General features: G+C 44.5%; 1 protein-coding gene across 3 annotated transcripts in view; it reads right to left on the bottom strand.

Moving 5' to 3' along the window:
* MAD1L1 (mitotic arrest deficient 1 like 1) overlaps window positions 1-16,814 on the bottom strand; it is a 528,381-nt gene that overhangs the window by 336,971 nt on the left and 174,596 nt on the right. For all 3 annotated transcript variants that reach the window (XM_075179556.1, XM_075179557.1, XM_075179558.1), the window contains one exon: window positions 12,790-12,930. In XM_075179556.1, the coding sequence (XP_075035657.1) occupies window positions 12,790-12,930 (141 nt within the window). The remainder of the gene's footprint in view (window positions 1-12,789; window positions 12,931-16,814) is intronic.

The following is a 16,814-nucleotide window of genomic DNA, read 5'->3' as shown; positions in this document are numbered from 1 at the left end:
TCCGGTTTCTTCCCGCACTCCAAAAAACATACTGGTAGGTTAATTGGCTGCTTTCAAATTGACCCTAGTCTCTCTCTCTCTGTATGTACATTAGGGAATATAGACTGTAAGCCCCAATGGGGCAGGGACTGATGTGAGTGAGTTCTCTGTACAGCGCTGCGGAATTAGTGGCTCTATATAAAATAGCTGATATTTCTATTCCAATGTAAAAAAAAAAATAAGATTTAATAATAAAAAATAAAAAAAATCAAATATATACACCAGACAAATATATTAGTCAACACCGAACACCGGGCTATTTGTATAATCACCAGTAGAAAGGAAGTATGGTTTCCTGAAATTTGGATTCAAATGCCCTTCTGATAGAAATTCATATCTTAAACTAGTATATCACAATTTTAACATGGTGTTTAACATTTTCTTTTAGAGTGTTTTTTAATATGTCCTAAAATGTTCATGTCTACCTTAGGTAATATTGAACAGTCTGATTTTAATAAAGCAGCATTTGTAAGCCAGCCGTGCAATTGGTAACTGCCTACCTAATTCCCTTATAAATCAAGCTCAGTAATTTAACGGATATGATGGGAGAATTTCGCTGGAGCTATAGTGCAAATGAGGCAACTGGAGGAAGGGAGGAAAGGAAGGATATAAAAAGAAATAACCATTTGTGCAATGTGTGTGGCTTGCAAAAGTATCAGAGGAAATATTAGCTGCTGTATTTTAATGGCATAAGCGTTTTCCTGGTAGATGCGGACAATTATACAGATTGGAGAAGCTGGGTGCGAACGCTCAGTTGTGGGCAACTTTATAATGCTAATCTAGAGTGGGATCAGAAAGGACAACTTGTTCAAAATAGTTTACAGTCCCCAATTGATATCTGCAAATATATTTACTAATCTTTTGCTGTCTTCTTGCTAAAACACAAAACACAGGAATTAAAGTCATTCGCTTATCCACAGCACTGAGGGTTAACTGCATTGTAGACAACAGAAAGTAGAAGAATAAGTTGTATCTGCCAGCTGTTTTGTATTGAACAGGGAAATAAGACATCCGCTTGCTATGTACTGGCTGAACCATATAGCTCACAAGTAGATAGGTTAGAAACAATTTCAACATTTGGTTATTTTTCCTACAGTAAGCAGCAGACAGTTGAACAATAATACAGAGTGACCAAGGTAGACCCTTCTAAAGAGAATAAAGTAAATCTAATTAGGCTATGGAATTACTCCATCAAGGTGATGCTCACTCTAACTACATTTAAAATGTATGAGATGAATTTCTTGCAAGCGATATATGTAGAACATAGAGGAAACATTATGATTGGGTGGTTTGATCAGAGAGTATATATATATATATATATATATATATATATATATATATATATATATATATATATATATATATATATATATATATATAGATACATATATATATAGATACATATATACACATACACAAAATGTATCCCTAGTATCCTTTTGTATACAGTTCAGAACTGTGGACAGCTCCCCTGGCTTGCCACAAGTAATGTGCAAAGAGGAGGACATATCACATGTGCAGCCAATGCTTATAGTGGAATTAGGAACAGCTATGTTTATTTAGAAATGCACTGTCAAGTTTTTCTGGTATTATATTGCTGGTGTTCTCAGTATCGTGGTGGCAGCTACCAGCTAGTATAGAGTGAGGTAGGAGAAATAATGTGAAACAGACACTGTATATTCATCTGTATCATGCCTGTGAACAGGTGCTTTTACATGGCACACTTCACATAAATGTTGAGGACAAAGGGGTCTATGTACAAATCTCTTGTCAATTCATATAAATATACAAAAAGAAAGATTTACACCCCCCACAACAGTTTACCATGCTGAACATTAATTCAGAATTATGACGTCATCATATATATCGTTTATTAAGATGATAGGCTTTGGATATTTGTGACAAAAGCTACCTACACTCTGAGAACAGCTTCCTGTTGCATATTAGTATCATCAGTGTCATCTCCTGCAGGTCTTTGTCCCCAGTATTAAAGGAAGCAAGGATAATATATATCTGCAGCTAATCAGATCATGGAACGTTGACAGACACACAGAGTATATCAGGAGCAGATCGTGCCGACCTGTCCACTCATGTGCTTGTGGATGTGGGAGGGCAGTGGTATGATGTGAAGGGTGGATTGGAGGTTAAGCAGGACACTGCAGAGGTTGAGTGGGAACAGAAGGGTCGTCTGACAGCACAAAGTAGTGATGTGAAGTTTCTGTCACACAGATGCAGGAAGATAGTGGTGAAAAAATGTCCTACATCCAACGCGTTAATGTGCTACACCCACAAGGGTAGGTTTATGAGAGGGTGATGCGTTGACTTGGGATATTGCCAGTATCCTTTAGTGTCCTGTATAACCACACTGCTGGATTACTATAAAGTATTACACACATTTCCATACTTGACAACTTTTAATACGCCAAGTGTGGGAGGGGGAAAACGGTGACGCGATCGTGTCACTGAGATCCCGCCTTCTGCTGTGCAATGCCACAATTCATGACATCACGCAGTAGGGGTCGTGGCCTGATGACACGAATCGCGTCACAAAGCCCAGTCTCCGGGGAAGGGTGCCTATTCTTCTTGGAGCACTTGCCGAAATTTGGGAGCCTCCCAGACATTCATGAACAGTAGGCAGCTGTGTGGTGTTTTTTTTACCGCTGCTTTTATCCCTCGGTTTCAACGGTCCATCACCTTCACCAATGCTACACACAATAGATAATTTGTAAAATAACTGAGGAACTCGTCGCAGGTTTGGCAGCCTGAGCCAGAGGATGGAGCAGAGAGGTCTCTAAAAGTGAAACTGGGCTGTCACACAAGGCATCTGTAGAAGTAGCAAACAGTTATGCTGTGTTCCACTCGGCTATAAGTCTCCATCTTTGCAGGAACAGTCATGTTGATATATACTTTGATCTTTCAAGTAAATGCCATAGTTATCACAGTAAGTTTGCAGAAAAGCTGCGTGACATGGGCAGGTCTCATTAACCAAGCAACTAGTGCTGTGTTTTTGGCCATTTAAACAGATGTTCAAACAACAATTAGAGAGAAGTCACAGACCGTAGAAGCCTTTGCTTACTTATTTGCAGATCTAATCTGTTTTTCTTAATCTCATTAGTAACAAGTACGTAGTGACATTAAGCACCAGCTACCTGGCGAACAAGGCAATAGATACAGTGACTGTTTACAGAAATGCAAGTTAAATACAAGTCACAGAGTCTTGCTAAACTGGGGCAATTAAAAACTACTTCAAAGAAAGAAATCACTTCTTCCAAAAGCAAATGACGGGTTATCTGATTAAACTGAATGTGTTCTCTTTGGAGGGCAAGGACTCATTAAAGAAGTACAGTTTAGAACACCTACCCGTCATTAGTTATTGCCAGATTTATCTCGTGCACACTGCCTATGTAGCTATTTGGTAGAAATATCACAATGCTACAACATATACAACATCAGATTGCACTATTGCAAAGGCTAAAAAACAACAACATCCTGTGCTGCCAAACCAATCATCATCATCATTTACATAGCGCCACTGATTCCGCAGCGCTGTACAGAGAACTCATTCACATCAGTCCCTGTCCCATTGGAGCTTACAGTCTAAATTCCCTAATATACACACAGACAGAGAATGACAAACACAGGGAGAACATACAAACTCCACACAGATAAGGCCATGGTTGGGAATTTAACTCATGACCCCAGCGCTGTGAGGCAGAAGTGCTAACCACTGAGCCACCGTGCTGCTCAATCATCCCAGGCAGTCACACTGCATGTACAGGGATAAGAAATGAATGTGGGATCCAATCAAACAATGTATTCAGAACACGCCTCCCATTCATAGTAGATATGAACTACACACCTGATGGTGAGCTCCAGTGTTGTAAGATCTTCTCATCAGCTTTGCAAACACCACAGCTTGGCGGTAATGAGTAGGAATTATTACAGAGAGCGCAGGATGAGCTCACATTGCTTTAATATTTTCTGCTGTAAACTTTTCTCTGGGTCCATCTAAGGCTCTTTACACACTACAGAAATCTTCTCCCAATGCTAACTCTTTAGTGATTTTACCAACGACAGAAAAAAGAAAAGTCCCGATCAGCCTGCTGATTCCTGTGTACACACTATACACGTTTTACAAGATTTACCTTCAGATCTGTGCTCTTCATCTGTCATAACCATCAGCTGAAAAGATCCTGACTCGGAACACTCCATAGAGATCTATGGACAGTACCGGTCCTCAGTACATACACACTGCAGGATTGGAACAACATTGTTCCATTACTGAAAGACATTTTTAGTCCAGTTTAAAAACCAAATCAAAATGACACGATGTGCTTTGGAACGATAATCGTTCATCGTTGGAGTGTACACACTAGTGTGATATCGGGCCAAACACTCGTTTATCGTCTGATTGGCCCAATAATCGGCTGAAAACACTGTAGTGTGTACCCAGCCTAAGTAAGTACTAATAAATCTGATGAGAGGAATTAATTGTTACATAAAGAAAAAGTCTATGTTGGGGTTGGAGATAGAAACACAAGCCTTCCATTCCTAAACTGTTTAATGATTGAGACTAACAGCACACTTCTGCCAGAAATCCCTTTCACTTCTCTATATTTACGAACATTTTCCCTAGACGTCTACAGCCTACTGAGCAGACAGCGGTAGCAGCCTCTAACCCAGTGCTGGGCAACAGGCAGCCCATTATCCAGGAAAAAAAGTAAAAAGGTTAAAACGCATATAATTGCTGCTTGTTGGTAATAATGTTATATGCATAGACCTATCTCCAAGCTCCTCCTGCTACAGACACTGTGACAAGGACTAAAGTTGGGTTTGACAATACAGGTTATTTCACCCGATTATCAGTCCAATCACATTATAAACGACTGTTAGGACTAAAATAAACTGGAACGATGTTGGGCAAATCCTGCAGTGTGTACGCTCTCACGACCAGCAGTGTAGGCAGATCTCCATAGAGGTTACAGAGTCACTATCTTTTCAGCAGATGGTTATAACTGATGAAGAGCACAGGAAGGTAAAACGCGTAGAGTGTGTACACATGAATCGTCTGCTGATCGGGACCTTTCGATTGTTGGTAAAATCATTACATACATCAGGAGAAATTTTCTGTAGCGTGTACCACTACCGTGAGGATAACAGCTAAGCAGTTTTATTAAGAGGCAGTATGGGAAGAGACAGCTTAACTTTTGTAATATAGTTTTGTATATTCAAAAATAGGGCATTAAATTATAGAGAAAACCCCACCCAGAATACAGTAATATACCTGGTATTCCCGATAACATACCTGGGATTCTTTTTAAAATGTAAATTATGTTTCTTTATTAAACCTGCGTCTATTTCTTTCATAGTGACTTTGCACATAAACTTAAGGAACATACACACAGGAAATGCTCCCAGTAAATAACAAGCAGGTGAACAAGCCTGGCCGAGTCTCTGAGCGCCTTCATCATCACATTTACTTCTATAGCTGCAGCAAATTCCGCAGCACTTTACAATTGGGAACAACCACCATAATAAAACAATACTGGGCACAGAGAGAGGTTAGAAGGCCCTGCTGGCCAGCTTACAATCTATGGGATCAGCCATAGTGCTCTCAGGTGCCAGACCAGCCCATTCATGAGCCACAGATGGTATAAATACAAGTAATACTACTGTGCTGTAGTGGTGATGGGACCTCTACACGACACAATCTATTGTCTCAGACAATACATCTAACATCACAGACCCCCTTAAATTGTAAATGACTGCTACACACACTGGAGGCAGTCATCATGTGGGATAAACCATTCAAATCTATCAATTTGATAGGCATGCGTGACTGGCTGTTAGTGAATTAATAGACTGCATACCAAGTAGATTGGATTTATCCCACCAAATTTAGCCTCAACTGCATGCAGACTGCAGGTAAACTTTACCAAAACACTTTGAGTTTCACCAATACTTTCTGAACGATGCAACCTCCCATCAATGAGAATACCCTCTTTTTAGGGATGCATTATCTATTAATTTGATTTAAATCACTGTAAATGTTTCTGTAGCAGATCAGAAACCAAACAAGAAGCATTACTTCCTTAGCACCGCACGCTGCGGAGGGTCACGCTGCCACACTCTCAGACACAACAATTGGGTAACAGGATCACAGTAGTTGATCAATACAGGTGTAATTGCAATTTTGTTCTGCGCCAATCAGCAACAAACAAACAAAACAAAAACACCATGTAATGTGTGCAGCCTGGATTACCATACCAAGATAAACATCAACGTATAATAAGATTTTCGATGAACTCTCTACCAGTCAGATCAAGGCAAAAATATTTGTCTGCTCCAGTATCTAAATGGTTAACACATAAAACCTACATATCATTGATTGCTTCAATTAAAATATGGGGAAAAATGAACTAATAAAGAGGCTGCAGATATGGAAGTATTGGAAGGAATTTATAAGCAATAAATGCAGCATGTACCCCGGACACGATTGACGCGGACACCAGATAAATGGCTGAGGATAGAAGAATCCAGCATGTTATTTTGGAAAATAAATAGAATTAAAAAAAATGAAGTAACAGCTTATCCTACAGGAACACACTTCATCCAAAAGGGCACAAAAGCATGCACCCTGCTCCCACAAAAATAACTAAAAAAAAATAAAAAAATAAAAAAAACTCAGATTCAGCAGTTTCATTATGCTGATTCCACCTTTCGATGTCTCGTGCTATCCGCCAGGCAATGAAATCCTGTATACAGTGGAATTAAAAAGACAACAAGGGAAAAAATAGCAAATGTGGAATGCTTGGCGTCAGCAGTTTTCAGACTGGTAGGTTTTGATTTTAATAAAACTAAATAAATAAAAAATCCTCAGAAGAAGAGAGGCATGTTGTCGAGGGTTATTCATTTGCATTATACAGAAGGTACAATCTTTATTGAAATGTTCAAGGCAAATAGTGAATTAAAAATGTTCAGTTAAAAGAGCTCCTATTGGTCAGAACATATAACTCACTGTAATCAAAAAGGAAGAGTAAGAATGGTCATATATTATCCTATTTTGTAGTGCTGGCCAAGAGTTCATGGAGTGGGAGCAACATACAGGAAAGGGATCTTTTATGCCTTTTGTAAATGTTATATATAGAGACTTAATCACTGAACGATTCCTCCTATAGTCACTGTGAGGAGCACTGCTACATAATTTAATGAGGAGGAGAAAGCCAGTGGCAGCCAAGAGGTAAGACAGGAAAATGTTAAATGTATATTTTAGGTAAGGTGTTGAACATTACAGAACATTTTGAAAGGAAAACCCTAGAAGGCCACGTCTTTCCCATAGCTTTAATTTTCTATGCATTCCTAATGCAATATACATACACACACTAAACAAACCTGAAAATAGCATTTACAGTAACTGTTTATGGAAAATTGTTCATGATGGCACTGACCACATTAAAACTGTCTTGCTGCAGCAATGTCTTACTTTCGTCTATAGTTTTAGTAACCGCTTGAAATTAAAGGTTATATACAGTAATTTTACAGGACTTAAGGGAAAAAAAATGAAGAAACTCACTATCTGCTGCCACCTTGTGGCCAGCCTCAGTGCATAGCAATCAGTGAGAACCACTGTATATAAACCATATGTACTTTGTAACAAGCCAACATTGTCCTGACTTCTCATCATGACCACATTCGTGTGTCTGAAGTAATGACACATGTCTCATGTTTGTGCTGCTAAGATCCCAAAATCTAGTTCCATTTGGCCACCTGTACTGATTAATTTACTTAACCACCAAACAGGAGAAGAATATATTACTGGCCGTACTTACTGATAAAGAGCACCTGTCACATACACAGTGGACATTATTACCAAGCTGCAAAATGGCCGATGTCCCGTTCCTTGATTTATCAAACCGGAAAGAACTTACACAGGGCGACTGGAGGAGTAGACAACTCAGGGCAATCCATGAGATGTATGGAGCCAAAGGCAAACCAAGATGGGGTTTCCTAGTGCCTGGAAACCCCCCTCCAAGCCTGGGGCACTGTATAATTGAGGTGGCTGGACCCTGCCCCCGCTTCACACGGCTCTGCTTGAAAAGGGAGAGCTGCATGCACCTAACAGTAGTGCACGCAGCATTGCCCATGTATATTATGGGGATAGGAAGAGTTGGAGAGCAGCCAAGCACTGTCTAAAATTATAGCCACACCCCCATGCATGCTGGTCACACCCACTGGTGGTGTGGTGTGGAAACCCCCCTCTACAAATCCTGCGTTTGCCCCTGGGAGCAGGCACAATTGTGTGCTTACTATTGTGGAGTAGCAAAAAGGAAATCTATTTTGTGCAGATTATTCAGATGAGATAAAAATGTGGTAGGTGCATTTTTAGGGTAGTTGCTTAGGGCAAGGGTGAAAAACACATTTACCCTTCACAAATGTACTGGGTTTTTGTACCAGGTAAGACCTTGCGTTGCACAATCAGAGCCAAAATCCAGGAGCATGCACTCTATGAATACATTGGGAACATCAATGGCACAAATATTGAAATGATGGCTACATTTGTGAAGGCAACAAATATACTTTAAAATAAAAGTACCCCATAGTACCATCACTGACTTGTCGCTACATGCAAGTATTGTAGTTTTTTTCATGATATGGCCATTGTGTGTCACTGTGAAGAAGGATGATGTTTATCATTATAACAATGCATATGATATTGTTTCATATAATATGCAGGATACATTGTTCTTGTAATTTATGGCACATTCATAGAAAACCAAAGTAAAAATAAATCCTACTTAAATGTGGTGTACATTTTCACTTTCAGTGTACTAATCACTTACATACAACAACATTTGTGGCCTGAACCAATATTTATAAGAAGGCAGCCAATCACCTGGCTAGGAACCAGTGACATCACTGAGGCATAAAGTGTCTAATTACTCAGTGAGGTCACTGCATCCCAGTGAGACGATAGGCTGCACGAACACTTACCTAGTCTCCTGTCTCAGTTATTTCCCGCACTGGAAAAGAACCATGTCTTACACGGTTCGCCTTCTGGGAAAGGGGGAATTAGGAAGATAGAAATCGAGACCCAGCAGGTCTTACTTTACTGACGTGACCGATGCGGACAATATAAAAGTGTCCTGTTATGTCCCACACTATGTTCATAGAGGAGCCGGGCACAAAACATTTCCTTTTTACTCACTGGCAGCTTTACAGACATGGGTGACAATACTGTACAAGGGAACAAGCACGTGGATTGACAGCTATCAGGCATAGGAGGACTATATGGGTCCCAAAGAAGTAAGGAAGACAGAACCATAAGCTGAGGAAAATGGCAATAACAGAAACTACAGATCAAATACAAATGAAATATGCTAAAATTGACCCTCCAATCCAATCCCCCCACCCAATAAGGATGGTGTATATCTTAGCTGCAGCAAGATCTCCCTCTAGCTTTCCTCTGACATCTATGCACCAAGCACTGGAAAGTGAATATATTACACACACACATTATAATATATATATATTTTAATGATACAAGCTGAGATTGGACAGATATCGAGATTCTATCACAACACCCTGATTAATACCCTAAACCATGCAGCTCAATCAACTGTGCGAACAACAATAATATGAACACTCGGCAGAGTTAATGCCTAACTGATAAGGTGATCATTTTTGGTCAATGGCTTAACAGGTTTCCATTTTAGCCCTTGGTCTTACTGGCAAACAAAGCGTGAGCATATGGACTTTGACGTGCCAAAATTGTCAGGCTCATAATTAACTGATTAGAATACATATGGTGCTCTCAGTCACAGTAAATATCTCCTTAACATAAAACACACAGGGAAGTAGTCAGTGTGTCAGCATGTCTTCCCAGCACATCTCGCTTCTTTAATGTTTCATATAGAGCCAAATGTGTTGTAATAAAGTGCCTATTAATGTAATTATATTGATGGTGATTTCGCCTTCTGTGCAGCTGGGGCAATTGTTATAGGACCCTCTGTTTTGCAATACTCTGCCCTTTGTCTAGAGGTGAAATGAAGAGACTGGGAAGTATGAAATCTGGGAAGTCAGAGATGTCAGCAGCACGTTAGGGAAGTGCAGACTGTCATGTTTCACAATCCCATACCGAGGACCAGTGACTCTTGTCATCCTGTGTGAGAGAAGGAAAACGAGAGCGTCTTCTTCCTGCCAAGACAAGCTGCTTGCTGCAGATCACAGGAAACCCAGGAGGGCTTTTATATCCACACATGTCACAACACAGCGATACGTCCACCATAATCACAGTCATGGGATGGTTAGACAGGGCAATACTATATCCAGATTATGTCATTATCTCACCACAAACCACATTAATATAATAGAGCACAGGACAAGCATTTACTTTCAAAGGAAATGACCACTCAGTTTACCTAAATCAAAATACACACACGGCCGAGGGAGGGAGAGGGCGAGGGCCGACACACGGCCGAGGGAGGGAGAGGGCGAGGGCCGACACACGGCCGAGGGAGGGAGAGGGCGAGGGCCGAGACACGGCCGAGGGAGGGAGAGGGCGAGGGCCGAGACACGGCCGAGGGAGGGAGAGGGCGAGGGCCGACACACGGCCGAGGGAGGGAGAGGGCGAGGGCCGACACACGGCCGAGGGAGGGAGAGGGCGAGGGCCGAGACACGGCCGAGGGAGGGAGAGGGCGAGGGCCGAGACACGGCCGAGGGAGGGAGAGGGCGAGGGCCGAGACACGGCCGAGGGAGGGAGAGGGCGAGGGCCGAGACACGGCGGAGGGAGGGAGAGGGCGAGGGCCGAGACACGGCGGAGGGAGGGAGAGGGCGAGGGCCGAGACACGGCGGAGGGAGGGAGAGGGCGAGGGCCGAGACACGGCGGAGGGAGGGAGAGGGGGAGGGCGAGGGCCGAGACACGGCGGAGGGAGGGAGAGGGGGAGAGCCGAGACACGGCGGAGTGAGGGAGAGGGGAGGAGCCGAGACACGGCGGAGTGAGGGAGAGGGGAGGAGCCGAGACACGGCGGAGTGAGGGAGAGGGGAGGAGCCGAGACACGGCGGAGTGAGGGAGAGGGGAGGAGCCGAGACACGGCGGAGTGAGGGAGAGGGGAGGAGCCGAGACACGGCGGAGTGAGGGAGAGGGGAGGGCCGACACACGGCGGAGGGAGGGAGAGGGGAGGGCCGACACACGGCCGAGGGAGGGAGAGGGCGAGGGCCGACACACGGCCGAGGGAGGGAGAGGGCGAGGGCCGACACACGGCCGAGGGAGGGAGAGGGCGAGGGCCGACACACGGCCGAGGGAGGGAGAGGGCGAGGGCCGACACACGGCCGAGGGAGGGAGAGGGCGAGGGCCGACACACGGCCGAGGGAGGGAGAGGGCGAGGGCCGACACACGGCCGAGGGAGGGAGAGGGCGAGGGCCGACACACGGCCGAGGGAGGGAGAGGGCGAGGGCCGACACACGGCCGAGGGAGGGAGAGGGCGAGGGCCGACACACGGCCGAGGGAGGGAGAGGGCGAGGGCCGACACACGGCCGAGGGAGGGAGAGGGCGAGGGCCGACACACGGCCGAGGGAGGGAGAGGGCGAAGGCCGACACACGGCCGAGGGAGGGAGAGGGCGAGGGCCGACACACGGCCGAGGGAGGGAGAGGGCGAGGGCCGAGACACGGCCGAGGGAGGGAGAGGGCGAGGGCCGAGACACGGCCGAGGGAGGGAGAGGGCGAGGGCCGAGACACGGCGGAGGGAGGGAGAGGGCGAGGGCCGAGACACGGCGGAGGGAGGGAGAGGGCGAGGGCCGAGACACGGCGGAGGGAGGGAGAGGGCGAGGGCCGAGACACGGCGGAGGGAGGGAGAGGGCGAGGGCCGAGACACGGCGGAGTGAGGGAGAGGGGGAGGGCCGAGACACGGCGGAGTGAGGGAGAGGGGGAGGGCCGAGACACGGCGGAGGGAGGGCGAGGGCCGAGACACGGCGAAGGGAGGGCGAGGGCCGAGACACGGCGGAGTGAGGGAGAGGGGAGGAGCCGAGACACGGCGGAGTGAGGGAGAGGGGAGGAGCCGAGACACGGCGGAGTGAGGGAGAGGGGAGGAGCCGAGACACGGCGGAGTGAGGGAGAGGGGGAGAGCCGAGACACGGCGGAGTGAGGGAGAGGGGGAGAGCCGAGACACGGCGGAGTGAGGGAGAGGGGGAGAGCCGAGACACGGCGGAGTGAGGGAGAGGGGGAGAGCCGAGACACGGCGGAGTGAGGGAGAGGGGGAGAGCCGAGACACGGCGGAGTGAGGGAGAGAGCGAGACACGGCCGAGGGAGGGAGAGAGCGAGACACACACACACACACCGCGGAGGGATGGGGAGACGATGGCCAAAATGTAGCACATCTGAAATAAGACCAAATGAACCGGGAATGAGGAAATGTATGTCACAATCACCTAGCTCAGACTGAGTCGGTGTTCTGACAATCACGAAGCATGTTGACCACACTGACTGTCAAGGGACCTTCCGAATAGTTTAGCCAGGTGACCCTTTTGTGCACCCCCTATACCCCAGGACATGAAGGCCACAGGGGTTTAAGCAGAAAACTGTATTTTAAATATTAATCTCTATAGTGAATGGAATCTTAGTACACACAAACGCTTGACAAAGTCAAATTTTCACAGCATCCGGTCTGCATTGTACAATTTTTCTGTTGGCCAACAAGTATTCCACACTTCGAAACACTGTTATTATAGTAACATTCCTATCTGGTAACCAATTACCTCCATCTCAGCATTGTGCCCATGAACCTTCTGCAGCATCTCTTCAGCCTCACGCAGACGGCAGCTCAGCTGAGGAGTATGCTCTGACGGGGTCAGCTCGCTGTCATACGAATCCAGGATCGCCCTCATTCCATCTCGCTCCTGGAGAAATTGCCATGCAAAAGAATAAGTGACATACATCAGAGGTGTCAGCAAAAAAACTGGAATACAAACATGTTACATGGTATAATTAGAGCTAGCGCCTACGAAACCTGTTTTTATATCAGAGCCCACTTTCCTATCATTCAGTAAGTATGCGGAACTTCCACTTTCTACCCAAACACAAAGGTTGTAGCTAGACTTAAATACTGAGTTGTGGCTAAATGTATAGTAACACATTTATGTCTGAGTATAATAAGTTCATAACATCATTTATGCCATGCGTAAAGTATACTCAAAATAACTTATTTTACCCGTCTTTTATAATAAACATAATTTTGACCTTTTCACCATATTGGTTACGCCTAAACATCCACACACAGTTAAGTAAAATAAGCTTATGTCTGACGCCACTTGGAGACTACAACGTCTGTACTCTCTGTATTCAGATCTACCTTCTGCCACAGCCTGGATGGACTGTTTGTTAATGATTGTTAAACACATGTAAGAGGGAAAACCTGACAGATCACTAAGATGTTTGTGTGTAGATCGGAGACACTTGTTGGACTCCGACAGCTAGCGGATCTGCATTGTTCATTTGTAGAGGATAACAATAAGTTCTGTAATTGCAGTGTGAACACATGAACTGTGTTAGATTTTGCCCAGGTACTCAGACTCCAGAAGTGAAGCCAGCAACATACAGTAAGGGGCAGATGCAATTAGCCGGACATCGCCTGCAGACATGTACGGCTGATACGGTGTAGAAATTGTCCTTTGCAGCTCTATGGGGCAGAATGGAATATGAGCAGAGATTTCAGCAAAACTCTGAAGCGATGCATCTCCGCAGACTGTTCCAGAGACACATAGCGGGTTATGGATTCTGCTCCTAAGTACATTAAATACCCAAGGACGGATTTGTGAATATTAAATTAATCTCAGGGATGCTTTAAGTGGTGCATAGATGACTTTTTAAAGTGGGACTCTAACCATTAGCGAGTTTAAATATTTTCTACAAGGTTTCTGAAATTATAGGTTTCAAAATAATAAAAATAAATAAGCAATTCAGGAGTTGATCACTGCAAACTGCCATATTTCTGTGAAATATAGGAATGGGTTTTGCAATGTCTAGGAAGATACATAAACTCACTTTTTCTGTCATGCAGGCTGAGAGTGGTGCCCACCACTAGATACCCTGGCAATTCAAGCTGCCAGTCCAAGCCTATACCCGCTGGATCTCATCTCTTAACTCATTTTTCCCACAATAAAGTTAGCAGTCAATATAAAAGCATATCCAAACTGCTAAATTGGGATTGTCACTATTTCACAATGATATTGCCGAGCACAGCACAAAGTGTCAGCTCTATTTAACAGACAAAATACGCTGGATCAGTATTGTTGCTGTTTAGATTTAGCCTGGAGAACATCAGAGCAGGAGCTATTTATTCCTGGAGCCCTTGCCCTACATTATGAGATACATCCTGGCCGGTATCCAGACACAGCCTGTTTTACAGCTACCGAACATCACGCTGGCAATAGATTAGATCTAGATTGGACCTACTTAACAAATGAGCCCTACTAACATTTTACTGTTACTTAGCTTCATAATCTGTCATCTTCTAAAGCTGCGGCTCTGGAACTCCACCAAACATTTCCTGCATACTTTTAATCTGCAGTGCATCACGGCGATTGCCAAATGAGAATTCCACAACGTGATCTGTGAAAAACGGGCACATGCGCTGCTGCTTACAGACGTTGTGACACTGAGACCCTATCAACCATCTTAGCAGAAGACTGGACAAGAGGAAGCTACTGTGTTCCAAATAAGTTATCATCATGATAAATGGACGGCTTATGCTTTCTACTATACAAAAAGCACAGGTTTTGCTGCATCAACAAGGTTGAAGGAATTTCACATGTGTTGCCAACAAGTAGTGACTGCCAAAAGGCCGCTCCAGCCTGTCTGCGGCTAGTGAGTTAGCGATGACTTTGATGATCTAAACGCTGAGAAAGCTGTCAGATAAGTGACATTATCAAACTTGTTTACACTTTGCAGGAATTGTGTTACTCTCCCTGCTACAGCGCTGCCTCCCTTGTGGATTTCACTCCATCATGTATCTGTTCCTATTTCACACCTAAAGGGGATCATGAAGCAGATGTAATCTAGAGAAAGAGGCTATTTTCCTGATTAATAATACAGGATATACTGCCTTGCCTTAGGGAACCAACAAAAAAAAAACAACTGTTGCTACTTCCAAAAGCAAATCATATGCAGTTAGTTACAAAGAAACTTCTTACGCAGTTCAAATCACAGGGAAGGTGCACAGGACAGTGTTTAAAGCATCCAAGAACTCCCAGGTCTATTTATTACAGGATAATAGGGCATTCATCCAGTGTGAATAGGTATTTCTGTTGATGATGGGCAGGGACAGGCCGGGCTGGGCAGGGGTCCCATAGTGGGCGACCTTGGGCTGTGCCACCTAAATTTTTTTTTTTCCCTTTCAAATGCTTCTAATAGGCTGCTGAGTCAAATCTCATCCCCCCCCCCCCCCCCCCCCCCCGGGCTAAAATGTGCCAGCCCTCTCCTGAGGATAGGGATTTGTCCTATAAATCTAAATGTCATCATCCGTGATAGCAATGCTGTCAGTGATCAGATTAGCTGGGTATCGTCTGCGACAGATTCCCCCATACAAAAGATTTGATTTCCATTCCCGACCAGGGTCTTATCTGTGTGGAGTTTGTATGTTTTCCCCATGTCTACATGGGTTTTCTCCAACACTACAAAAACCTACTAGTAGGTTAATTGGCTGCTATTAAATTGACCTTAATCTCTCTCGGTCTGTGTATGTATGTTAGGGAATTTAGACTGTAAGCTGTATTGGGGCAGGGACTGAAGTAAATTAGTTCTCTGAACAGCGCAGTGGAATTGGCAGCGCTATTAACTGGACATTTACGGGCAGATTCAATTCAATACTAACGTAATTTTAACGCAGATTGAAATTACCATAGTAACGGTAATAATGCGCAGGTATTACCGTAGAAACAGTAACAGTGCTCGGCCCACGTTGTTCTAAAGAACAATGTAGGGAATTGAATCTGCCCCTCAAAATCTGTCCAACATGTCAAACCCATTTGTTAAACACTTACATGTTTATCGCTGTGTTGTAACTTAAAGAACATATGCAGTGCATAGAACCTTATGCGACTGGATTACAGGGCTCTAGGTACACAGAGAGGACACTGTTGTTTCCTGGTGACCATCGTATCCATGAACAGGTGAGTGTACTAGATCAGTCCACACCGGCTCTGCTGATTCACACTCAAGTCAATGTGCAGCAAAATACACTCCTCTGTATGGCAATGAGGAGAAAATCCCCATTCCAAACACCATTTACTGCTTGCCGCTATGTGTGCAGCTCCCGTTCACAATATGTCTCCCAACCTTCTGACCGGCTCGGTCCCAGGCAGCGGGGCAGAGCTCTCTAATCAGGACAGTTGTGAGTTATGATCTACTAGAAGATTTTCATAGAACAGCTGCAAGACAAAGGCACTTTACAACCGAGTAGAAGCTAACGAGCTGTGCAGAGAACATGGCTGATCGTATAAAAAAATATATATATAAATAAAATAAAAAAGTCAGTGGCTGTTAATGTTTAGAGTCACAGCCACATGATGTGAATTGTTCCCAGAGATGGAGAAGGGTCAAGCAGACACACTTATAGGAGAGATGACCCGAGCACAGGGCCTGACCTCTGAAACTGCAGGAAGAAGATCCTGAGGCTCTGACCTAACCTGAGACCATCATTCTCAGTTACTGGAGTCCCAAGTCCCTATAAAATAGATCGTTATTATTTACGGAGTGGTAAAATGTCCCTTCCAGGCAGAGACAA

Source organism: Mixophyes fleayi, chromosome 7 (genome assembly GCF_038048845.1).
Source record: "Mixophyes fleayi isolate aMixFle1 chromosome 7, aMixFle1.hap1, whole genome shotgun sequence".
Classification (NCBI taxonomy): domain Eukaryota; kingdom Metazoa; phylum Chordata; class Amphibia; order Anura; family Limnodynastidae; genus Mixophyes; species Mixophyes fleayi.
This window is presented reverse-complemented; position numbering and strand designations above follow the sequence as displayed.